Consider the following 25,676-nt stretch of genomic DNA (forward strand, 5'->3'; position numbering starts at 1 on the left):
CAAAAAATAAAAAAAGATTCCTTTCTTATTGTTATAGGCAGCCTTGTGTACTCCAAATGACACTGTACAGACTATTCTTCCTTATAAATTCTGTGTAGTGTAAAAAAAAAAAAAAAAGAACTGTTTATTTACCCTCTGCTGCTGGAGGAGCCAGTCCTATTCCCAGAACTATTGCTTGAAACCACAGAGATGGCATTGGCAATTGCCTCCACAGCCGATAGTCGCTCTGCAAATGTGTTTCTCTCCGACCTTTCAGCTTCTGAAATGAAACAGCATGGTCACTTGGCATGGAAAAGAGAGTCCTGGGGATACAGGCAACTAAACGGATACAGGAGCAGACTCCAAACTAGAATTGTGTTTTGAGAGGAAAGTGCTTTACATAAAACATTAAAGAGCAATTAAAAACGGTCTTGATGTAAATAAAACAGGCTAAAATAGAATAATATACAAATACAAGAAAAAAAGCAGAACAATTACTCAATTTAATAGGTTGTAGGGACGGGTTTGGGAGGAGAGAGTAAAATATTCTAAATAAATAACAATGTTCTAAGTAAATAGGTTTGGAATTATTTTTACAACGGAAATATTTTTTTTGTAATTACAGAGGGAAAGTACCGAAAAAAGTACCGTTGGGTACCGGAACCGAATTCCAGGTACAGATTCCAGGTATTTGTTCAGATGCAAAAAGGTACCCAACCCTAACAATAACCCATGTTGTATGTGCTGATTTATATCCCTTTTTTATAATAAATCTCTTTAACTGAGAATTCCCTGCTTTTACGGTTTTATGTTGGCTTCGGGCACACCCATACAATTTTAGAGAACCTGTTTGTTGTTAATGTATTGATTTAATTTGAGGGCTCCCGCCTGTATAAAAAGGGTGGCTTTGTTGTAGTTTATTAATACAGCTAAAATAGATCATATTAGATTTGATTATTAGAATAGCCAAAATAATGTGAGATTTTTTTTTTATTTTTTTAAATTGGCCCAGGTATTGGACAGGTATGAATAGGTGGGCCTGGTCTAAAGCACCAGCTTACCTTCTTCCTCTTTGGTCTCCTTGTTACTAACAGGGAAGCAGACGGAGACAGCGGCATGGAGGATGTTGCGGTTTCCATCACAGCGATGATCCAGAAGTGCTCCGAGGGCCTGGCTGCCCTGATCCAACAAGAAAGCCTGCTCAAGGTTCACCAGGTACTGCCGACATGCCTCATAGTCACAACGCAGCACATGCTGCATCAGCGTCTGTTTCTGAAAGACACAGACAATGAGTAAGTACTGATTACCATCACTCATTTGAATGTCTGATGTTTCACTATGACTTATTGCTTTTTGCTCTTTCAGACAGATGAATGGGTAGGAACGTGATAGAAACCACCACAGTAAAACCTTTTTGCAATGTAACTGAGAACTACATTTCAAGGGCACGTAATGACACTAAACACAAATACTTAATCTACTTGTTCATTTGTTTTTTACATTGTATTTATAAGGTCACATTTACCTCGACAGCCATAATAATAATAGCAGCTTTCTTTTTAATTGTGGAGTTAGAGGGGAGATTGGCCAGAGAGTGCACCCCCATTCCCAGGCTGTTTATAGGAGGCAGGTCCAACCAATCAGGATCTCGAATACCACCCATGCAGTCTTTGGCCATAGGGTAGATTGTGCCATTTCCATCTCGTAGAATGATGGGAGATTCCTGGAAGAAAAACAATTTCGACATTTAACATTTGGATATTGTAAAGGCATGTGCAAAACTGCAAAAACGTGTCACCTATTTGGGAAATTATCTTACCTGTCCTGCAGTAAAGATGGCGACATTGCGCTCACTCTGGCCCAGGAAGGCCAGGTTACTGGTTGGGAAGTTATTCTCCTGTTCAGCTTTGCCTGTGGCCAGGTCAAAGATACAGTACCTCACCCAGTTACCAGTTTTCAGCACTGCGTGGACTCCTGGAAGATGGAGAGATATTCAGGGTTGGGAATACAAATTACAGCAAAATACCAAATAAATATATTGATTAAGTATATAAAGTACCCAGGGACATATAGAAAAACAGACAAAGACTCACCTTTGGAGTCAACATTCACGGCCAGAATCTCTGCCTTTTCTGGGATACAGAGCTTTTTAGGTGTGCGCTGAAAACAATCAGGAACTTTAGGAGTCCCACCAGTCTTGACCACCTGTCAGGAAGAGATTGAAGGAGACAAAAGGAAAATACTTGAATGTCAGGACAAAGAAGCTCACACCTGCAGAGATATATTCACACTGAACTCCAAAAACTGAGATGAAGACAAGTGATATTGGATCAGTTGACATCCATACCTGCAGCTCATCTATTCTGAGGAGCCTACAGTCCTGCAACAGTGATGATGGGTCAGAGTCAGTGGGAGCAGCAGTGCTCTGGTTGCTCATGCTGCTTGATGTCCCTGGAAACTTCACAGCAACATAGGCGCCATCCACTTTAAGCACCTAGAACATAGTATAAAAAGGTGAGAAGTTGTGAAACAGAGATGCCATGACAAACCAGGGACACATGATTGATAGCAGGATCTGAGAGTAGCCCGAGACTCAAACACCTGCATTACTTATTAATCCAAGATATTAATACATTTGCGAACGTTATCTTCTATGTAATGCACCCACCTTTCCCACAGGGACATTTTTAACGTCCTCCACAAACACCACCTCCCTGAGAGGCCACTGCTCCTCATTCACCTTCTCCTCCTCTTTGGGAGCCGGGGTAGAACGCCTTCGCTCTGCAAGTAGTAGGGCATACTAACTTTTAGTCCTCATTTGCAATCAAAGGATTGCAAATGGTTTGGCATCATACTCCTGATTAGGACATTACAAATACACTGCTGACCAGGTGATGAAAACTAGTGTAGACTAGGGAAAATGATCAACACTGATAGCTAGCTGTATATGAGTCATATGATAAGAGGAGGTAAAAAGGCAACCAAATACACCACAGTATATACTGTGAGCCGACCACACTTCTTTCACAGAATAACAGACGGGGAGGGGGGGGGGGGTCTTGCTGATGAAAGCCTGTGCACCATCTGTTTCAAAGTCAAAGGACTAATGAGAGCATAGAGTGAGGAAGAAATTGGTTCTGTGCCTGGGAGATAGAGGATGTTTGAGTGTTGTTTGGAGAGCTAGAGGTTAAGAGGGACAGATAGCAAGAGAGAAGCTGACATACTGTAGGGCAGTGAGGCACTGCTAGCAATGGAAGAGGTATCACTGCAGGTAGATGCTGGGGAGGGAGGAGGACCCATCTCAGTCTTCACCAGCTCTGGCTTGCTTTCAGTCCTATGGGTTAAGACCAAGTTAGTGAGATGAATGTGACTTATTCTCACAGATCCACATTCTGTAACCAAAGGGACTAAAGTCTAGGTCTTCTAAATGTGGTTAAAGTAGGGCTGGGTTTAAAATAATACATTTTCTGATTCAAATAGATCATTTGAATTATCCGATATGGATTCATAAAATCTCAATAGATCTTTTAACCCCAAGAGACGCGCAGGAATGTTAGCGATCTCGGCCGACAATATTGTCTTTAAGAGGCTGTAGTGGGCTCCATTTTAAAGATGAGTGAAGATATTGGTATCTTATGAAACAACACGACTTAAGGCATCCATTGGTACTGACCATGTCATGCTAGCAGGGAAGGGGCAAAATAACTAAAAAAAAATTCTGATCACTTAATACTCACTAACTGTAGTCTGTAGAGTTGCACTTTATTGTGTTGACTGCTATAGTGTGCTCATGTTTAATAAAAAATTACATTAATGTAACTGCGTTGAAGTCAATTCTTAATGTAAACAATTTTTTAAATAAGGTTAGAGAGTTCCTTGTACAATTGACATTAGTTCTCATAAAATTTGCATTGTAACTGAAATATCGCTAATTGAATTGGTACTATATCGAAAATCAAATTGGGACCTTGCGAATTGAAATGGGGAAATTAGTGGCAATACCCAGCCCTTTCTAAAATTGTAATGAAATGAAGTCATGGAAGACTACTCATATACAAAAATTGACAGCTTTTATCACATAAAATGCAACTGACTTGATATCCTGGGTCTTAGTGGTCTTTTCCAGGTTCTTGAGGCTCTCTGGTGAGCGCAGCTGGAACCTGCAACTGTCGTTCATGTTCCAGACAGACTCCAACAGGAGGCCCACTTTGGGAATGCCAGCATTGACAGAAAAGGCCACTGCACCGGCATGGTAGAGGGGGTTATTCCTCAAGCACACCTAAGGAAGGAACAGGTAAAATTATTTTAGGTTAATGTTGAGTTTATACCAGTATCAGCAATAACTACAACAGATCACTTCTAAAATAATTTTAAATACAATTAGGCCTATATAAAGAAATCTCCTGCTACCCTTTACCTGGCTGGATACAATAACTTTTCCAGTGTTATGCCGAAATCTGTTACCCATCAGAATGTGTGCTCTGAAGCGGCGTCTAGCTTCTGTCAATCATTCTGTGACTTTGCAGGAAAAGAATTGTACCCGGGCAGAGGCATTAATAAAACTATATAAAAATAGCGTTCTCTTCACCGTTAAGTCTCATTTGCTGTTACAGGTCATTTATGATCATCAGATGAAACATTACATAGTTTCATGAACAATTAAAAGTTTCATATAGTCATTTTAACAATGAAAATTCAAAATTCTTACCTGTGTTCCCACGGTAATGTTTGGTATTGAGGAGATGCCAGCACTGGACTTTGGCTTTTTGTTCTTGGCTCTGGCCTTTTCAAGCATCTTCTTCCGTTGACTAAAAGGCACAACACCCCTGCAGACCGATGCAAGCAATCAAGTGTCAAAACTTTACTGATTTTCATACCCGTCCCTGACATATACCCTTCTCACTGAATTGACAAAGACATCACTTTGTAACCCCTGCTAAATGTCATGTTTTAGAACCTTATAAAAACACAATGACATAACGTTTCCCCATCACTAACACTGTAAAAGAGAAATGTGTAATAACCTGTTTTGTGTATGACTTTAATGAACACTCCCACTACACTTAGCAGGATAACAATGTCATGATGACATTTGGGAGCCACTGTTATTTTAAAACATAATATAATTCCATTCAATGTAATTTCATGGAAAAACATTTGTTCTTACCACCAGTAGAGGCTATTCTCCAGCTGTGCACAAGTGTAGAGTGCACAGCAGTGCAGTGACACCATACGTTCCCCCTGCAGCTCAGAGAAGGCCTGAGCACTGTGCTCCAGCTTAGAGGCCACTGTGCTCAGTGTGTCATCCACCCAGGTTGCCACCTATTACACACACACACACCCACACACACACACACACACACTTGAGTTAATGAACAATTCATCAAAAAAATATTTGTAATGTTAGGCTGGCTGATTAGTAACTAAATAATCTTTTCTTTAGTCAATCATAATCTTATGGTTACACAACGTATCCTGTAGTTGAGTACTATTTGCATGAACAAAGCAGAGCACACATGTCCTTATGTCAACAATCATAATATACCTTATTTGTCTCTGTAGCTACTGTGGCTCTGATGCAATTGGCAGACAATAAGGTGATCTTCTCATTGGCCAGACCCAGGAAAGATATACGCGGGTGATGAACCGAAGGATTCTGATGGAACAAATGACAGAAAATCTTAAGTAATATTAGGTGTCCAACATGTAATAAACTACCAGTGCTTTCCAGTCATTAAGTGTGTTACAATAACAGATTAAATGCATATTGTATTTTGCTAAAAATACATATATAGCAGTTTCTCTGCAATTTTATTCGCATAGGTAGAATTCTCCACCTGTGTATTCCTGTAGGGTTCAGGTTCGCTCCACTTCCACTGATAGAGCTCTCCTTTGGAGCTGACAGCCACTAGCTCTGAGAACATGGCTCCGATGCTTACAAACTTCACACCATCCTGGAAAGAAGATTAGAGATCTCAATAAATGACAGGTAAAGCACAACTTTCCTCTATATTTTTCCAAAAAAAAATTTAATTTGCCACTAGTGGGCTCCAATCAGATTGAAGAGTCATCTCAAGATTTTCAAAAGGAAATAGAATAGATCGAAGCTCCACTTGCAATGTCATTGCAAAGGTTTGTATTTCTGTGTTAAGAGCTCCGTTTGTGCTCCTCCTACCTTGTCAGGCCACCACTGGAGCTCCTCTCCCAAGGAGACAGGGCTCTGGACCGGGATGCTTTTCTTGTCCAAGCTGGGCTCGCCCTCGCGGCTGGTGGAGCCTCGCTCGGTGTCGAACGAGGCTCCATCCAGCCACCGGCGCTCACGTAACCTCAATACAGACTCACGCTCACGCAACAGCTCGGAGTCGCGCTCTAAGGGAAGAAGGAGAACTGGTATGCAATAAGGTCACACCAGTGGGATAGAAGTAAGCCACTCTCTGGGAAAGACCCGTTAACATAGTTTTAAGAATAGAGAAAGAAAGATAGATTCTTTAGAATCACTGTAATGCAAATCAAAATTGCAATACTCAAGATCGAGTGGGAGTCTAAATTATACTAGTAGGTGAGTCAGTTTGCACGCTCAACTGTTAAAATGCAAGGTAGAAGAGGAAGTGGATAGACAGAAAATAAGCATGCATATGGGTTAAAAGTGGACTAGGTCGTTTTTTTTTTTTTTAACAATAGACTGCTTTAAAAGGGTCCCTGTTAAGACAGGTGGGCCTAGCGGGCCTTTCTCAGAGAGCTCACAGAATGTACTACAGCCATGCAGTATACAACACCAAACATTTATAGCCTGTAACACCAATATTACAAATCAAGCTAAACAGACTGGTTTCCCCAGCAAACAAGCTAAAACCCTTTCCTGTAACATGAATTTGTGTAAAACCTATACTGGCTCAAGTATACATTTAGCAAAGAGGAAAATATGTATACTTTTTTTTACATTTGCCCTACGGTTGTCATTTATCAAAAAAAAAAAAAATGCTGTGCTCGTTAGATAACTGCTTATTCAAATGTTAAGCAACTGGCAAAACTTTTACTGAAAAAACTGTGTTGTCTTCTCTTTAATAAGCTAGTAAAGCTCCATCCCCACAACAAAAGCCATCACCAGTGTTGTCACCAAAGGCTCTCCAACACCCTGCCTTCCTTTTACTAGTCAGAAGTGAGTTGTTGAGTTACCTCTGGAGGATCCCAGGCGAGACAGCGATGAGCGTCTAAAAGAGGGGTAGCCAAAATAGCTGATGTCCTCAGAGAACATGGCATCAGCATCAATAATCACACTGGGATGAGCCGAGTGAATGTCTGCATCCAACAGGGACATCAGGTCCTCTGCATGGGACAAAGGCACAACAGGATGCAAGGTTTAAGACAATAAAAAACACATTATTTGTAGGACATTTGCAAATACTGTCTAGACCATTACAATGGTCATAATTTAATCATTTGAATACTGTGTTACTCCTCCACACAAGCCTATTTGCATTAAAATATGTTGAAATGCTACTAAGCCTGAACTCCAAACTCTGTTTTCGGTTTCTTTGTTTCGTTTGACAAACCTCCAGGGAGGTAGGACTCGCTGGCTGTGTCGTCTCCATCATCTCCATCTTCATCATCCCGGCTCAGCAGGTTGTTGACGGCGAGGTTGACATCCAGGTTGGTCCTCTGGAGTTCCCTAATGATCACACTCCTGGACTTCCCCTGAAGGACTACCTGGGCCTTGGGGAAATAGACAACAAAGCAGAAAACACATTTATTCATACTCACTTGTGACTGCAGATTAGCAAGTACATGCTAGTTTTATTGTTATATTTGTATTGTTTTACTGTTTTTGTGTAAAGGGCCTTTGAGTACCTTTCAAAGTCACATATAAAATAAATGTATTATTAATTAATGTGAACTGCTTAATGTACAATTTGTTTCAGTACGAAAAAGGTTAAACCGTTTTTGTAGCATTTCCTTTTTTTAAAGAAAAGATATATTCCTGCGGAGAAGTTTGTACCTGAGTAATAAGTTCTTCAGGGATGACAGACGCTGGTATGACGGGCTGAGGCTGGCTACCTAGCAGGCCCGAGCCGCGATCCCTTCCTGTACGGATCACCCTGGTCTGTCGACGGGAATCACGGGCTGCTGTTGATGACCTGCCCGACGTGCCTCCGCCTCCACTTCCACCCCCTCCTCCTCCACTGCTGCCACCTCCAGCTCCACCTCCCCCTGCTCCTCCTCCACTTCCACCTCCTCCACTGCCTCCATTTACGCCAGAGCTCCAGCGACTCCTGTTACATACAGCGCAAGGCCATAGTCAGACACAACTGCCAAATACACCAGCTGACTAACAGAGCACACTCAAACACACACACACACACACACACACACACACACACACACACACATCTGGGTACAAAGGGATTCAGCCTTTGTGACAGCAGAGACAGGGCAGTCCAGAGTAAGGTTTTACATCAGCAGCATTTACAGGAAGGAAGAAATTAACTGTTGGCAATTGTCATAATTAAATTAGGCATTATAAGAAAAGAAAAAAAGCTTCGGTGTAGTATAATTAATGTATTATGGACATATTTTGGATGTTTTAACCATAATTTCAGATATTTAAAACTATCACTTTGTAAGAGTGCAAGTTTAGAAAGTTTACCTGCACAACTTCAATATCAGGAACCACAACAACTATATTTTGAGAAGAAACTCAATTCTCCAGTGGTCAACAACAACACTAAGAAAACTGCATACTGCAAATTTAGCAGATTCAATGAACATGGCCATGCTTTTCTATGTATGTCGTGTGGTGGAGACATTTATCCATTACATTTTGCAGCACCCTAAAGTTCTCTCTTCAGAATTGAGAACCCTGTGGGGAATACACCCCTAACCCGCTGCAGCATCTGTGCTCTCAACACCAAGCTTCCACAGGACAATTTGTCTCTGTCAACCCTGCCAGAACTTACCCAAGGGTGTTGCCTGCCAGTCTGCCCAGTGTGTCAGAGCCAGACAGGAACCAGGGCGGATCACTAGTCCTGCCTGGCCTGGAGCTCCTTCCTGTCCCTGAACCACTGCTCAACTTTGAACTGGAAACAAAAGATGGGAGATCAGTTACAAACCTACAGAAGTCCCACAAAAGGACCAAAAGACTCTTATTACCTAGGTTAACAGAAACTAAATTTACCCAAGGTTTGTTAAATTATACCCCTTGGTTCAAGATTCTTTATTAAATTATATATTATACAGTGAAACAGGAGGGGGTATGTTGGAGACTAGCATGGCAACACCCTTGGGAATCAGAATTGGCTGCAACTCGTTCCTCGTTCAAGACTTTCCTTTTTTTAAAGTTCTTGGGGTTTTGGGGCTGCGACTGCTTTCTCCTATTTCAAGATTTCTATTAATGGAATGCCTTCAGAGTTTAACCAAAAGTACTTTACTTCAATATTCTTAACTGATGTGTTCAGTAGAATTTGTAAAAATTGTGTTTTGCTGTGGCAAGGGAACTAAATTGTGCCCATGTTTCGTTTAACAAGCTGATATTTAGATGTCCAACAAAATAACACAATTACATCAGCAACAACATATTGTAATGTAGGGCAATGGGACACAGAAACAGAGATTTAAATGATTCAGATGCAATGCAGAAAAACAGCAAATTCAGACAGCCAAGTCAACAAGCTGATACAACCTAACCCGTGTAACTTTTGTTACAACTGAAAAATCAGAGGATATTAGACCTTGTTCAGTAAGCTGACAAACCAAAAGACCAACAGGCCACACACACTCTTTTCCATAGGCTTCCCAGCAGCCCACAATATTGCTGACTGAAAAGCTATTACAATGTGAAACCATCTCCTCTTCTTTTGCAAGTCTGCAGCAACAAAACATGTGTTCTGCAGAAACGTTTCATAAATGGAGCTCCTCAGCCTTTTACAGCCTGATTCACATGCATATTTAGCAGCTAGAGTGGCCTTGAAAGCTCCTAAATCAAGTGGTTCTGCTGGCAGGATATCAACAACTATCATTGAGACATTGACCAAAAATACATGCTCATAGCAAACACAAAACAGAGCAGCTAGTAAAAGTATGGCTTTCAGAAAGTTACAAACAATTTTGGGACTGTCTTGCTGTTGGTCGTTTTGTGTCAAGATTAGAATAAAAAGGCAGTAAAATATTTTATATTGGGAAAGCAAAAATATGTCCCTGGAATGCATGTAACTTTGGGGAACAACTCTCTGAAAAACAGCTCTGTAGTGAGACTTACCTAATAGACATAACTTATAACAAGCACAACACTAAAGCATCCCCCAGTCCAACAGCTGTCTGTTGGAGGAATTTTTGGGAATAGACCTGTGATGTATTCAGATATATGTTTCAGTCCTGACAGTTTGTAGCAAAGAGCCAGAGTATTATTCTACAAGTGAAATCATGCCCAACTGCTTCGTACTGGGCCAAAAGGGGCAGAATTGCCGACTTCAAAATCACAGCAACCTCTATCAGTAAGCCTGAGCATGTTCAGGGCATCTTGTACTAGACATCTTCACAAGCAATCTGTTTTCCAACTCTGTGCCAAAGTTTCCGGGACAGATCCCATCATAAAGAAGTCTCTCACCCATCGCTGCCATCCGGTTTGCTGAGCTCCAGGCGATCAGGCTGGACAGCGAAGCTGATTCTGCACACACGCCCATCCTAAAATAGATGCATTCATGGTTTTTAGTGTCCCACATTTGACAAATTAAAACTTTTTAATGTAGGAAAACTCATATTGTAAATGTGAGTGCAATTTATCAAATTAGGAATTCAAATCAAGCCAAACATAAAGCCAAAACACTATGGTAGTCTACATGCATATCAGTTTAGTTTATTTTAGAGGTGCTGTATACTAAAATAAATATAACTTATGTTATAGCCAAACCAAACCCTGTGCCATTAGATTAGACTATGTTTGTTAACGCACAATTGCATTGCAAAGTATAAAGGCACAACATTTGACCAACATCAGGTCAATTACTACATGTCTCTTTTATAGCCCTGTTATGACTGGATTAGCCTATTTGGGGTTTGCCTGGGAACCAGACGAATCTGCGAGCTCATGTTTTATTTGAACCGGCAGATGTGTCTGGTCCAGCAACTTGAGATCTGACAGGCCAATCACAAATCGCTTATCAAATATGGGTCGTGTTTGAGACGATGACTTTAAAAGGTGCTCTAAGCGATGTTGGGTGATGGCAATTCTTGTTGACGTTCAAAGTATTTTCCAACAAACAGAGGCTAGCTCGCCCCTCCTCATCCCGTCCCCTCTCCCTCCATTCAGCGTACTAACCCCCAACCCCCACAACCAAATCCTTCTTGTCGGTTATTGGCTGGAACACTGTTGTGTTTGGTGGTGCAGGTTGGCACAGTTTGTTTTTGTTGGCGTTTATGGAGCCTGCGCTGTCTACAGAGACTGCAGTTTTTTTAGTTTTTTTTTTACAGTGTGTTCAGGGGACAGGCAGCTAGCAGATAGTGAAGAGATGTCTGCTGTATGTGACAAACATGTAGCCTAAAAAACGTGACATCGCTTAGAGCATTTAAAGAGGAGCACGGTTTGGCTGCAACTGATGAACTTCCTGTCAGAGCGGCTATTGAGGCAGTATTGAACAAACTAGACAGTATATTTTACCTTAAAGAAGATCAACTACACGCTTTTGTTGAGGAGAAAGATGTTTGCAGTACACATCCAATCTATTAAATCCAGTGCCAATTTCTAAACAACCATAAAGTAAAACAGAAGCAAATTACTTTGTATTATAGCAAAGTCAGAGGTCGTCTGATAATAGTGACCCAGTTTGGTTATACTGAACTTTTTTTGGTGGGCAATAAATAAATAATAAACATACACTCTAGATCCCCAAGTGTGTCATTAATGCTAGTGATGTAATTTCTTAAAGCATTACCTCAAGGAGAAAACCGGCATGGTTTGGACCGACAACACATTGTTTTAAAGTAGCCTGCTCCAGCAGACTAAGGTGTGGATGACTGCATTGGAAAAGACAAAGGAAAGCACAGAGACAAATGAGACAATATACAGGATAATAAACAAGGTTCTATTGACAACAATTTGTAAAAAATTAAACAAAGCAGCCTACAGTTACAGTGTTGACACAAACTTACCTGTTATAGCTGTATTTGTTGAGCTTCTCTGAGACTTCACGGAGCCTGACAAGAAGATAGAGACTATATTAAGGCAAGTAAGACCCAATTAGTGCAGATTAATGTAACCTGTGCAATTTAGAAATGCTGTGCTGGAGTCGATGGTGTAGAAGTAGATAAACTCCCCAGTATATGAAGGGATACCCAGAATCAGTGCTGGGCGGTATACCTTTTCATCCAGTATACCCGTTTTAATTTCCTATACGTCTATCGCCACATAGGTGCACAGCCTCAGGGAGTGGCTATGGTCGGGGCAAGCGGTGAGTGAATTCAGAGGAGACCCCTAATCACTGCGTACTCTTCTCACTCATGGTTAAAACTTTATAACCCAACAGTTAGTAACCCACAACTAACTCTTTAACAAGGTAAAACACCATTCAACAATTTGTGACACAAACAAAAGTTTTAACACATAATTGTAAAGTCATGCTAACTAACACTAGCAAATTAGCATTAAGTAGGGCTGGGCAATATATCGCTATTATATCAAACATCGATAAAAGGCTGCATTACAGTAAAGTGATGTCATTTTCTGAACTTACCAGACTGTTCTAGTTGTTCTATTATTTGCCTTTAACCACTTAGTCATTGTATCCACATTATTGGAGATAAATTATCAAAACCCAATGCGTTAATATTTTGTGAAAGCATCAATAGTCACTACAATATCGACATTGAGGCATTTTGTCAAAAATATTGTGATATTAGATTTTTTTCCAGATCGCCCAGCTCTAGCATTAACCTCACTCGATCACCTCAAGCGGTGGAGCGACATTACCAAATGCGATAACAATCAACTAATGAAAGGCCATGGTCCAGCTACAGACAAGAGAGTAAGACCAGTGAAAATACTTCAGCCAAACTGCTATCCCAACATTATACCAACACCAAAGCAAGCTGGAAGTGGAGCTACGTACACTATGTATGGCACCCCCCGTTTTCTACGATAGACCTGTGGTCAAGGTAGTGCTTACACAACCATTCTAAAATAGTTTGAAAAGGAAGCAATGTAAATGTTTTTGGCATATATCTATTTTTAGTTTTTTTTTTTTTTTTTTTTTTTCTACTGCTCCTCTCTCTTGTGGGGTACCCCAGGGTTCAATTCTTGGCCCAATCATGCTTTCTTTATATATATATTGCCATTAGGGGCTATTATAGGAAAGCACAACTTATCTTTTCACTGTTATGCAGATGATTTGCAAATTTATTTGCCTATCAAACCGAATGACAGTGTCGCATTAGACTCCCTGCTTAGTTGTATCAATGATATTAAGTTGTGGCTGTCACAAAACTTTAACGAAGATAAAACGGACTATCATCTTCAGTACTTCAGGCACGACAAACGGTCCATCTTTGAGTTTGGGAGCACTGGCTTCATATTTTAAGCCAGCGGTCAGAATTTGGGGGTTACTTTTGAATGCAACATAAAATTTGACAAACAAATCAGCAATGTTAAAATGAGCTTTTTCCAGCTCCGTCTACTAGCTAAAGTTAAGCCATTCCTTAACGGGCATGATCTAGAAAAAACGATCCATGCTTTTATTAGTTCAAGGTTGGATTACTGTAATGCTCTCTACGTTTGTTTGAATCAAACCTCCATCTCACGTCTTCAACTTGTGCAGAATGCTGCTGCTCGCTTTTTAACAAATTTGCACGATTACAGATGTTGCTCTTTTCAGGTCTAAACTCAAAACCTACCTGTTTAGAATGGCTTTTAATACACAGTAGTGGTGTGACAATTTCCTCTTCCTGTTTCTGTGTAACCTTTTATGATTTTACTTTTTTCTACGTTTCATTCTTCTTATTGCAAGATATGTTGTCTATTCTTAGTTCCAGATGTGAAGCACTTTGGATACCTGCTGGTTGTTGTAAAACGCTATACAAATACATTTTGATTTGATATGGGGCCATAAGAATTGTTTACATTCTGTCACCATTTCATACATTCTGATTCCTTCATGTATTGTATCATTATCACACCCTATAGTAATCAAAGCTTTCAGTAAATAGGACATTAAAATGTTTTTATATTCTATGTATGTATGATGACAGTAGAATAAGCCACTATAAACCTATATAAAAAGGCCCAGTCATGCAAAAGAAATACCGTGAAAACGCCAGAATCATAAAAAAAATACCACGATACAAAATTTTGGTCATAACGCCCAGCAATACCCGGAATTTCCTCACGCACCTGAGGTAAGGATGGCAATTTTGGTTCATTTTAAAATCCTGAAATTGACTAATTTACTATTGTTAGAACATTAGTATTGAATCTGCAAGCTGTTTTTCTTTCAGTCAGCTGGTCTTCAGAAATCTTCATAAAAACATCTGCACTTTCAACCAGCTGCCTGGACCAGAAATCTTGGCCAATGTCAAATGCCAACAGCACACCATAGGATAGAGACACAAGCAAAATAACACATATTGAAAGATGACGTTTTGAAGAGCAATTTCCACTATAGTTTTGAGGGTAAGGTTAGCTTTTTCTGTGTTGACAACACAGTGTCTGTGTGTGTGTGTGTGTGTGTGTGTGTGTGTGTGTCTGGTCACCAGTGATGCCACGTACTTGGAACGCGTTACTCTAATCTGACCACTTTTTTCAGTAACGAGTAATCTAACGCGTTACTATTTCCAAACCAGTAATCAGATTAAAGTTACTTATCCAAGTCCCTGTGCGTTACTATTTTTGTCATTTTCCTTAGTAAAAATATATATTTTTGCTTTCTTCTTGCGTCTCGGGGAGTGAAGTCACGTATGCGACAAGTCACGTTTTCAGCTTGTCGACAGTTCACGTGTACCATGCAGCGACAAATGTAAACAACAATGGGAGAGAGGAGAGAGATTCGCGTTTTCTAGCTGGAAATACAGTCACTATTTTGAGTTTGTGTCAGCTAAAGACGGCAATATTAAGGTTGGTTGTACACTCTGTGCTGGTGGCGACAAAGTGCTATCTAGCTACAAAAACACTACGTCAAATCTGAAGCACCATTTGGAGTTGCAGCACTGCAGTCAAACTTACAGAGCAAGTCCCAGCAGGTGGAACGAAGCAGAGAGGAGGAGGTCCCCCACCACCCAAACAACAAAAGCTGGACTTCGGTGCAAAACCAGTAAGTGGAGAGTTGAAGAAGTTGGTCGGGCAGTTACGCCTACGTTGTAGCGGAAATGCTGCCCTTAAACACGGTTGACTCGCTGTCTTTCGTGCCATAATAAACCAGATCCTACTACTGGCAATGCCGAGCTACCTCACAGTAAACCGGTTGTCATTTTTATGTTGAGGCTGTAGGGGTGTTGTCGCCAGCTGCAGCATGTAACTAATAAAGTAACTTGTAATCTAACTTTGTTACTTTTAAAATTAAGTAATCTGTAAAGTAACTAAGTTACTTTTTCAAAGTAACTGTGGCAACACTGCTGGTCACACCTATTTCAATTGCCACACAGGCCAAAGGATACAAGCGGAGACAAAATTAAGCCATTAGCCATTGCGATCTAAGACATAACAGTTTTGAATAGAACAAGATTGTAGTGTTAAGAATTTTTTAAATATACATTTATTTAAATGATAGACCGATTAGTCGGCTGACTGATTAATGGGGCTGTTTAATACCATTTTGAGATAATCGCCTGATGCCTGCGCTCACAAGGCCAATTAACTGCAGGCAGGCTTGTCAGTGTGGCTACTGTAGAATGGGGTTAGCACTACATTTAAACAGACTAAACAGAGACAACACATACTTAAAAAGGAACACGCCGAATTATGGGGAATTTAGCTTATTCACCGTAACCCCCAGAGTTAGACACGTCATACATACCCTTCTCATCTCCGTGCGTGCTGTAATGCTGTCTGACTGCTCCAGCGGCATCAGGCCAGCACAGAACATGCAGGTGAATGGTTCCAGCAATCCTACTGCTCCAAATAAGTGACAAAATAACGCCAACATGTTCCTATTTACATGTTGTGATTTATAGTCACAGCGTGTACAAAAAATAACAACATGAGACACAACAGTCTTCTAACTGTAAACAAACCGGGAACTATATTCTCTACTAATATAGTTCCCGGTTTGTTTACTGTTAGAAGACGGCTGTGTCTCATGTTACGTTGTTTTTTGTACACGCTGTGACTCTACAAATCACAACATGTAAATAGGAACATGTTGGCGTTATTTTGTCACTTTTGTCACAATTTGGAGCAGTAGCTAGTTGGAACCAGTTACCTGCAGGATCTGTGCTGGGCTAAGCTAATGCTGGAACCGTCAGACAGCATTACAGCACGCACGGAGTAGAGAAGGGTATGTATCGACTTGTCTTACTCTGGGGGTTACGGTGAATAAGCTAAATTCCCAATAAGTTGGTGTGTTCCTTTAACAGTGTTAAACCCTTGTGCGGGCTTCCCATCAACCTTGTTTTTTTCCATCATTTTAAATTGTAAAATTTTTCTTCTTTACATTTTCAGCTCTTATTTTGACGTCCCATATTTTCTGATATAAAACAAAAATTTAAGAACGGGTCAATTTGACCCTAAGTCATATAATATAAATATATAAATGTTAATTTAAGTTCAGCAATTGTGTCTCATTTATTATTAAATTGTTGTATTTTATCAGATGCAAAAAACAGATTTAGATTTCTGCCGCCCTGCTCTCTAAATATTGCATCAGCGATATTTTTTGAAAACCCGATATCGGTCGACCACTAATTTATTCATCAACACATCATGAAGTGGGCTATTTGGAACACCCATGGCTTTGCCCATGCCAGACGTTTGACATATTTGGACAAAGAAACAATAAAAACATTAGAAATTGGTATATGACATATTGACACTTCAAATGAGAGATTTAGTACTGAGCGTGGCTAGTTGTCATAGCAACGCTGCAGGAAACTGTCGTGACCTGACGCGACACACACACACACTCTAAATAAAGTACCTGTTGGCAGGTACCAGGGACTTTATTTCATAATGGAAAACCCAAAAATGCGAGTAGAGTCGAGGCGAGTCAAGCAGGTACCATGTAATGCAAAAACGCCTTTAGGATGCCAACCACCTGGATAACAGCCTTTTCTCACTGTTGAGGGCAGGAAGAAGGTACTGAATAGACCAGGCCAGCACTGGGAGGCTAGGAGTTTTTACCCTCAGGCCACTAGGATCCTAAATGAGATCAAGACCTCAAGACTACCTAAGACTGTTAAAATGCCTCCAAAAATTGCAGTACCCATTAGGGCTGGGCGATAAAACGATAACGATATGTATCGCGATAGACACATAATCAATATCAATAGAAAATGCGGTCGATAAAACGTTCAATAACTTGTTTTTCTTCATCAGAAGAAACCAGAGGTTGTGAATCAAGTTTGGTTGCATGAACAAAGGCCCTCACTCTCTGGCAACCTAGCAACGTGGGGAGTGACACTCTAACAGCCAATCATATAACAGTATCATGTTTGGTTGCGCCACATCGCTGTCTCGTGTTCTTCAATAACAGAACCGGCGTGGAGTGGAAAGTGAGTGCCGGAGCGAGCAAGGAAATTGTTGATAAAACAGGAAAAGTCAGTATGGCAGTTCTGGGGATTTTATAAGTCTGACCGTAGTCAGACCAACACTGGTAATACCATAAACTTGTTTTACCACTTTAGCCGCGCTCACACTTTCGAGCACAGCCGTATTCGCCTTCAACGTCCAACAACATCTGCAGCTGCTACACCGCACAAGCAGCAGACCGCCATGGAGAGGTACTCTGCATCAGCGCCTTACTAAACACTACAAGCAGCAGACCACCATGGAGAGGTACTCTGCATCAGCGCCTTACTAAACGCTACAAAGAAATAACGAAGGCAGACGTGCTGAGCACTGTCCAGAAGCCAAGTTACCAACCTAGCACTAAACCTGTAGAAAATAGTTCCTTCTCAGGTTTCTTATATTTAGCTAACACTTTGCACTATTTTATGACACTTTATTAAGCATTTCTTACTTATTCGCTAAATTTTGCACCTTAATGTTAAGAGATAATTGTTAAGTGTTCATTGTGATTTTAGACCTGTTTACATTTTAATTATGTTTTCCATGGTTGTGTTGACATTTCTGCTTTTATAATTGAGGGGATTATAATTAGAGCAGGCTTAAGTTTTAAATAAAAATGTTTACATTTAATATATTTTTCTCCTGGTCCTTATTTTAAATAGGTCATAAAAAATATCAATAATTATCGATATCGACCGATATGAAAAACTTATATCGTGATACAGTTTTCAACCATATCGCCCATCCCTAGTACCCATGAGCATCAGTGGCTATTGCAATGGGGAAAGACACCTGCAAGAGAGGCAAGTCAGAGTTGTTGCATATTTTAAACACTTGCCCATTGCCTTAATGATAAAAAAAAAAAAAAGAATCCTGAAAGATAAACATCGTGTTTCCAGATTTATTAAAAGATCTTTAGAACATCAATATTTTACATACAGTCATTGGATGTTTATCACAACAATGTTCCTTGCCTTTTTATCAATTAAACAATATGTTTTTTCAGCCCAGAGTGTTTAATTTCATCCTATCTGCCACTAACCTAACATTGTCCATGGAGAAAATGAATAGGACTTTTACTTCTGAAACCTCTGCAACCCAAAATATCTCCTGCCACCTCACTACTATAGTGCCAGGGCTTGAGCTAAAGGACGTCCCATTGTCCTGGGGCGGAAGAAAATAGGATCAGGAAGGATAGAAATTCATTTTGGGATGAATTTGGGACGACAGTTGAGAAAAAAAAAGAATCTGTGCTAACTTAGGCTACAATGAAAATGAAACTAACTACATGTTCTGTGTAGCACACACAGTGCTTAATAAACCTCCCTGACCACATAAACACAGACAGACCCGTGAAATCAGACACCTGTCACCCCCAGTATTGACTGTCAGAGTGACGTGCAGTGGTGTCCCGTGGTGGGATACTGCTGTACTTTAACGTTACATCAAGAAAGCAAACACCAGGGAAATGCACAGCAGAGCCAGAGCCTGAACCGTCAGCCTCTGATTTCACCTTACTTGGATGGAAGTAAGTCGGTAAGCTTGCTAGTTAACGTTATTGTTAACGTTACCAGTCAGCTAATGTTAGACTGTTAACACTAGATAACAAGTCAGCAGACAACATTTGCATTTACAACGAGTGAGCTGGCGATAACTTTACGTTAACTATGAGGAGTCAAAACTCCCCAATCATGTTACTAACTTTAACCACTTAACTTATCTACTCCACTTCATCCCTTATGGCATGAGATCTTCAACAGGGGGTCCGGGACACCTAGGGGGTCCTCAGAGTCACTGCAGGGGGGCCTCCAAAATAGTTAATTTTGAAAGTTTTTTCAAAAATTAAAAAGTCTGTACATAGTAATAACATATCACCAAATATAAATCCCCACTGATAGGCTTACTTGCCTATATGTAAGGTAGTAACTAAGTTATCCATCCACAGATACAGTTCATCCCAAAGGATTCACTGTGCCACATTTATGTTGCGAATTAAAATATTATTTATAAATCGTGCCAACAATTATTGTTTTAATAGCTTAGTATTCTATGCACAAAAAAAAAAAAAAAAAAAAAAAAAAGTCTTTAGGCTGCCCAAACGTCATTGTAGGCTCAGTTTAAAATGCAACTTACAGTAATTTTATACAATATTAGTAGTAGGGGTCCATCTCTCTTTCAGTTAAGAAGTCCTTGGTTTAAAAAAAAACGTTGAAGACCACTGCCTTATGGGACATAAGGCTGAAATGAGATCTCTCCTTGCATGTTTTCCTTGGCAACATGCTGTGCCTCTTCCCATGAGGTGCATCTTGTCCAGCACCTCCTCCAACTTTTAAACACACCAACTAGCATGGCCATGTCTAGCTTTTGGGGGGCAACTCAAATAAAACTGTTGATTGAAAATCTAATAATTTGTAGGAGGTTTTATTTATGTTAAAAGGTCACTTTCAATTATTCCCACTTATGATAATGTGGAAAACAAAGATTTTAAATTGGTAAAGATCTGCATTAATTTTGGTATGGTATGAAAAACGTTAAGAGCCCTGTATAGTGCAAAGCAAGTGTCAAGCATGCTACTGCAACATAACTGTCGAAAACTATACATTCATGGATTGCTGTGAACTTAGAACAAAATCAGCTCTACCACTTTTTAAAGCCAACCGCCTCATTTAATTGCCTGTTGTTGGCCGTTGCAGGTCATGGTCTAATTACCTTCTTCATTGTTTGCTCTCCAGATTTCAATTTACTCCCCGCACACATCTAATACAGTAGGGCTGCTCGATTATGGAGGAAAAAAATAAATAAATCATAGTCACGATTATTTTGGTTAATATTGAAATCATGATTATTTAACACAATTATTCAATGACTTTTGGAAAGATGTTGCATTACTTAACTTAAAAAAACAGTGAAAACACCTTGCACTGGGAAATTTTCCCTTAATATTTTTCCCTTTTTCCCAAACTTTTTGCATTCAGACCACAAATTAAAAATAGTTCCATATGTTCAAGTAAAGTGCAAAATAATTTATAATCAATTACATTGTTTTTGTGGTCTTTAGAAGCCAAAATTCACGATTATAATTTGATTAATTGCACAGCCCAACAATACAGACGGACAATCTGACAGTGTTAAGGAATTGCATTTATCCGAACACGCTTAACCCCGATGTCTGAGATTGTATGCCGATACTTGTCTAGTGTCTTTTCAAGAAACATACTGCTCCACCTATTTGGCCTATGCTGTCACCTTGAATATATAGTTTCGCAAACCGTTTCTTCCACACCTGGTACAGAAGAACAGGGGCACCTGTTGTGATGAATGACCTTACTTATACATCAACAAATGCCAATTTGGATGGAAAGCAAGAAGAAGAAAACTCATCCTCAGTGGTAAACGTAAATGCATTGCAGTTACGGATCAGGTAGACTATTTAAAACACTATTTAAATGCTAATACCAGGTGTAAACTAAGGGTGGGAGATATTGACAAAAATGAATATCTCGATATTTTTTTTCGATATCGATATTCAGATGATATTTTTGAAATCCTTCTAGAAGTTAAAAGAAGCCCTGTTCAGAGGCTATTTTGGTGGTTCTCTTGGGAAAATGTACAAGCAAGATGAAATCATAACTATAAACAAAGGGCTCTGTTCTGTAACATATTGCACACAACCATGTCCTTATTGGAAGCAGTCCTGGAGCTGTGACAGGGCCGGGTCAGACTAGGTTCCGATAGTCCTTCTACTGGGATGTATAGTCCTCCTGACCGGGATTTATGCTGGGATCAGGAGTTGGATGTGATCTGACTGGCCCAGGTGAGCGAGAGGTGCAGTTCTGTATCTTTCTTGATGTTAGAGTAACATGGTCTAGTGTGTTCTTCCCTCTAGTAACACAATTTACATGCTGGGAGAAAGCTGGAGGGGAACAGATTTTAAGGACGCCTTGATAAAGTCCCCTGTATCCCGTATCCAGGTGATCGCGCTGCAGTTTGTTCACTATAGTTAGCAGTGAACCAAACTTTTGCTAACGTTAGCATCGGGGGCTATATAGACGGCAGTGTGCTGTTTTCGTGGTAAATAAAATGGTCAGTATATTACCGACAGGGCTCCAGGTCAGGTGAGCCGTGCTGGGCAACGATCCTGCAGTCCTCCGCCTCTGGTCGTGCCAGTTATTTTCTCATTCTGCCGGTAGATAGCTAGCGCGGCATGCTAGCGCCGACAACAACCTGGAGGGCTCGGTCAGGCTATATCCTCAGGGATGTTATGAGCCGCCTGGAAGGCTCTCGTAACGGCTGTGTTGTATCGTGGTCCTGTATTGATTAGTTCAGTGTGTTGTATCGTGGTCCTGTATTGATTAGTTCAGTGTGTTGTATCGTGGTCCTGTATTGATTAGTTCAGTGTGTTGTATCGTGGTCCTGTATTGATTAGTTCAGTGTGTTGTATCGTGGTCCTGTATTGATTAGTTCAGTGTGTTGTATCGTGGTCCTGTATTGATTAGTTCAGTGTGTTGTATCGTGGTCCTGTATTGATTAGTTCAGTGTGGCTGTACGTACTTGTATAAATATACACCGACAGGAGAGCCGCTGCACAATCGCGCACCGCCATCTTTGTTGACATGAGTGAACGTCATAACGCACAGGTAAGAACTAGTAGCAGCTTACTCTCGTGCGGGACGATTGTGATTTTGTACAAAAAATACAGTCAAACAAACCCCTACAGTATTAAAATTGCTACATATAATTGTTTAGAAGGTTATAGTGTGCGTTATTTGTTTTCTCTTTAACTTCCTTCAGCTCTTTTCATGTTTGGGGGGTCGGATTGTACAAATTATGAAATATTCGATATCCCAATTTTGCATATCGTCCAGACAACAATTTGGATATTATCGTCTGAACGATATATCGCCCACCTCTAGTGTAAACCTAAACATATTATACATCTTGCTTATGATTGCACAAAAACAAAAGACAAGCAATGAAAATGTCATGGCCACTTAGGCATACAAATAGAATGTCAATGTAAATGTGCCATTTGTTCGTTTTCCATTGTCCGTGTAATTCACTGGTTGATAAAATATGCCCTCACACAAACAAACCAAACAATCTCAAGAAATTGAGCAAGATACAAGTATTAAAAGGTAGACATAACCTCACAATGCAGAAGCACATTTAGAAGCCCATGCAGCAGCCCAAACACTACAGGAAGGGAGGTGAAAATTACTCACACAGCATCAAGATCGGTCAGTCATTCACTAACCTACCCATCAAACAAACTCTAGGACAGACATAACTAAAATAAATAGTTTCACTAAAGCACAGCCAAAACATATTAAACATCCAACTCACTATGAACAAAGAATGGTATCTGCCATTTCACTGTGCTAAACTAATGTGTCTAAGCAGACATCAGTTAGGTCAAGCAAGCCAGTGGCATTTGGTTGAGGGAATCTGACAGGATGTTCATGCCAGGCAGGCACTTCAAATAAGCCAAGCTGGACCAAGCCTTTTTACTTCAGATAGAGGCACTTATCTGCTTTGACAACTGCAAGTTCCTTCATGGGGAAGAGTGAGGGGGCCTCCCAGCAGCACATGGTGACTGTAGCATGCAATGGCATGCATGCCTAAGGATGTAACAGCCATGACCTCTTAAGGTAACCAATGGTCCATACCACCAAGATGTTTGGGTGGCTTTCTCAATAACAAGTGTAACCAGGGAAGAAACTGAGCTTTCCTGTCAGTTAGACCGAAGCTGGTCCCCCAGAGTTAGGTAGTACACCAACCCGCAAAAGGCGTTCAAATACTCTGAGCCTATACCCAGTTCTTAAACTCAAGGTCATTCTAAAAACACGTCTCAACCTCTTTGTCTTTAAGTAGAACAGCTCATTAATCAGTTCAATCTCAATGGATGATATAAATAGGTTTATTATAAATCACGTTCAGCCAAAATACAGGTCGCACGAAATTTCCTGGACCTTTCTTGCAACTACTACGGTCTCATGATTTCTTGTTTTGAAAACCTATAAAGAAACCGCATTTAACACAGTGATGTGCATGCCAGCAGCATGCCACTATTAACAATAGTGTGTGCAATTGAAATAACTGTCCCAAGTATGCTGTAGCTTTTTGTGTTACAGTGAAAAGAAATAAAGTCTATGATCACGTGAACACTGAATAATCCAGCATCTTTCATACACACTTTATAAACCTTGGCTAGTCCCCTTACTAAAGAAGATAACAGGATTAATGTAAATGCAATGTTGCTAACTGTGCTTCCCTGCATATTTTAGATATTTATCTTGGTGCGCAATGTTTAAAAAAAAAAAAAAAGACAAATGAAATCATTATTTTCGACGACGTTAGCAGGTAAATTGTGCCATTAAGCTTTCAAAAACACCCCGATAAAAAAAAAAAAAAAAAAAAAAAAAAGACACTGGAACACAAATATTTGGCTTTGTCAAGAGCGTGGTAGCGAATTAGCTTGCTAGCATTAGCAGCTAGCTATACGTTAGCTAACGATGGCTACTTCATTGATCATGATAATCGACGAGACGCCCACAAAACAAACACTGACACATGTCAAAAGAGTATATCTATAATTTATAAAAGAAAATTCGTATCTTTTCGATAACGTAGCGTTTTACGACCATTATTTCCCTCTTTTCCCCATCCCCCAACCCGCATTGTCTATCTCAACTTTGACTGTGAGCCAATCCTTCCAGATAATCAAGGAAACAGCCTGCTAGTGTTAGCTATTAGCGTACTATAGCCAGTTAACGGGCTAGCATCTAGCTAGCACTGGACGGACTGTTTAGCTAGGTAGTAACGTTAGCAGGCTAACGAGGATTGTTCAAGATGCCGGGCCTTGTTTCAACCCTAGGGGGTCATTTAAATAATTTAAACCCGACTGAACGCGCATGACAATGTCAACATCGTTCGTAATTACAATCTCAAATACTATGTATCATACCCTGCACGTAAATATTGATTTAAATTATTCTTTTCCACGGGCCGCAACAAAATACCTGTCATTGAGCTGATCCTCAGTCCCGGGCAACGGGTGAACCACGAAGTGTATAGATGTCATGGGGTCAATCCAAAATCACACACAGGCGTGTGAAAGATGTGGAAATTGTTCTTCTTTCGATTACTGTATATACGTGGATTCATATGAATCGTTTAATGGCGAAAAACCTCGAGTTTAGATCCCAGCCTCCTCACCCACATGCCGCCATCTTAACTCTACCAAGCTTCTTCTCTGTGTGTTGATTAGTGCACATGCAACCACTCCGCTGGTTGGACCCCGAGCACAAACAGGAAATGTGTTAAATTGGACGGGATTGGCCTCAAGAAGAAAGGCAAGAATACTGTAATCAAAAATACTACACTTTCACACTCCAAAGTCTTTGTTCACACCCAGTTCACCCAATGAATCCATGTTTATTTGCATTTTAAGGAGTCATTTTCAAGTCCGATACTGTACTATAGAGGCCAAAAAAAAGGGTAAAGTAGGCGATTGCTGTACTTCTTTAAAAGCTAAGACAATGCAATACAAAAATCTAATACAACAGGATATCAAATACAAGTATGATCATTTAGGCTTTTCAACACTAAAGAAAAACGCGAATAAGTGTGCTCTTTGTGCAGTTACAAACCGGTGCAGTAAATAATTCCACATGCTATTTTATGGAGGAACCATGAGGTTCACTTATAATAGTAAGACATTTAAAAAAACAGACCTTTATAGATTTTAAATTCACAACCGAGACTTAATATTATGTCACCAAATTTTAAGGGAACAACGTGGTTATACTTGGCATGTTGTCAGCATTGCTCTGGGAATGGAAACAAAATCATGCGGGACTCTCAAAATAATGTTGCTATTCCTACACTGGAAATATATTAAATAATGAACCAACTCAGATCTGACCTCTATAAAGGGGAGATAACTGGAAGTCTCTTCATTCTGGGCTCCCTCCCATTAAAAACTGTATTTAATGTT

General features: G+C 40.1%; 1 protein-coding gene across 11 annotated transcripts in view; it reads right to left on the reverse strand.

Annotated features, from left to right (window-relative positions):
- Nucleotides 1–24,981, reverse strand: part of ubr5 (ubiquitin protein ligase E3 component n-recognin 5) — a 50,967-nt gene extending 25,986 nt beyond the window's left edge. For 8 of the 11 annotated variants that reach the window (XM_028579635.1, XM_028579634.1, XM_028579630.1 and 5 more), the window contains exons 1-22: nt 24,700–24,980; nt 12,121–12,165; nt 11,904–11,985; nt 10,580–10,656; nt 8,934–9,053; nt 7,976–8,249; nt 7,533–7,692; nt 7,156–7,305; nt 6,155–6,366; nt 5,817–5,933; nt 5,525–5,635; nt 5,147–5,301; nt 4,688–4,805; nt 4,074–4,258; nt 3,204–3,313; nt 2,648–2,760; nt 2,327–2,473; nt 2,073–2,184; nt 1,799–1,953; nt 1,505–1,702; nt 1,041–1,251; nt 133–259 (exon numbers count right to left, since the gene is read on the reverse strand). In XM_028579635.1, the coding sequence (XP_028435436.1) occupies nt 133–259; nt 1,041–1,251; nt 1,505–1,702; nt 1,799–1,953; nt 2,073–2,184; nt 2,327–2,473; nt 2,648–2,760; nt 3,204–3,313; nt 4,074–4,258; nt 4,688–4,805; nt 5,147–5,301; nt 5,525–5,635; nt 5,817–5,933; nt 6,155–6,366; nt 7,156–7,305; nt 7,533–7,692; nt 7,976–8,249; nt 8,934–9,053; nt 10,580–10,656; nt 11,904–11,985; nt 12,121–12,165; nt 24,700–24,761 (3,041 nt within the window). In that variant the 5' untranslated portion in view covers nt 24,762–24,980. Of the gene's footprint in view, nt 1–132; nt 260–1,040; nt 1,252–1,504; nt 1,703–1,798; nt 1,954–2,072; nt 2,185–2,326; nt 2,474–2,647; nt 2,761–3,203; nt 3,314–4,073; nt 4,259–4,687; nt 4,806–5,146; nt 5,302–5,524; nt 5,636–5,816; nt 5,934–6,154; nt 6,367–7,155; nt 7,306–7,532; nt 7,693–7,975; nt 8,250–8,933; nt 9,054–10,579; nt 10,657–11,903; nt 11,986–12,120; nt 12,166–24,699 lie in introns of all 11 variants that reach the window. The other 3 variants (XM_028579625.1, XM_028579626.1, XM_028579633.1) reach the window with 3 other exon arrangements.
- Nucleotides 24,982–25,676: the final 695 nt, after the last annotated feature.

The sequence above is a fragment of the Perca flavescens genome, chromosome 6 (genome assembly GCF_004354835.1).
Source record: "Perca flavescens isolate YP-PL-M2 chromosome 6, PFLA_1.0, whole genome shotgun sequence".
Classification (NCBI taxonomy): Eukaryota; Metazoa; Chordata; class Actinopteri; order Perciformes; family Percidae; genus Perca; species Perca flavescens.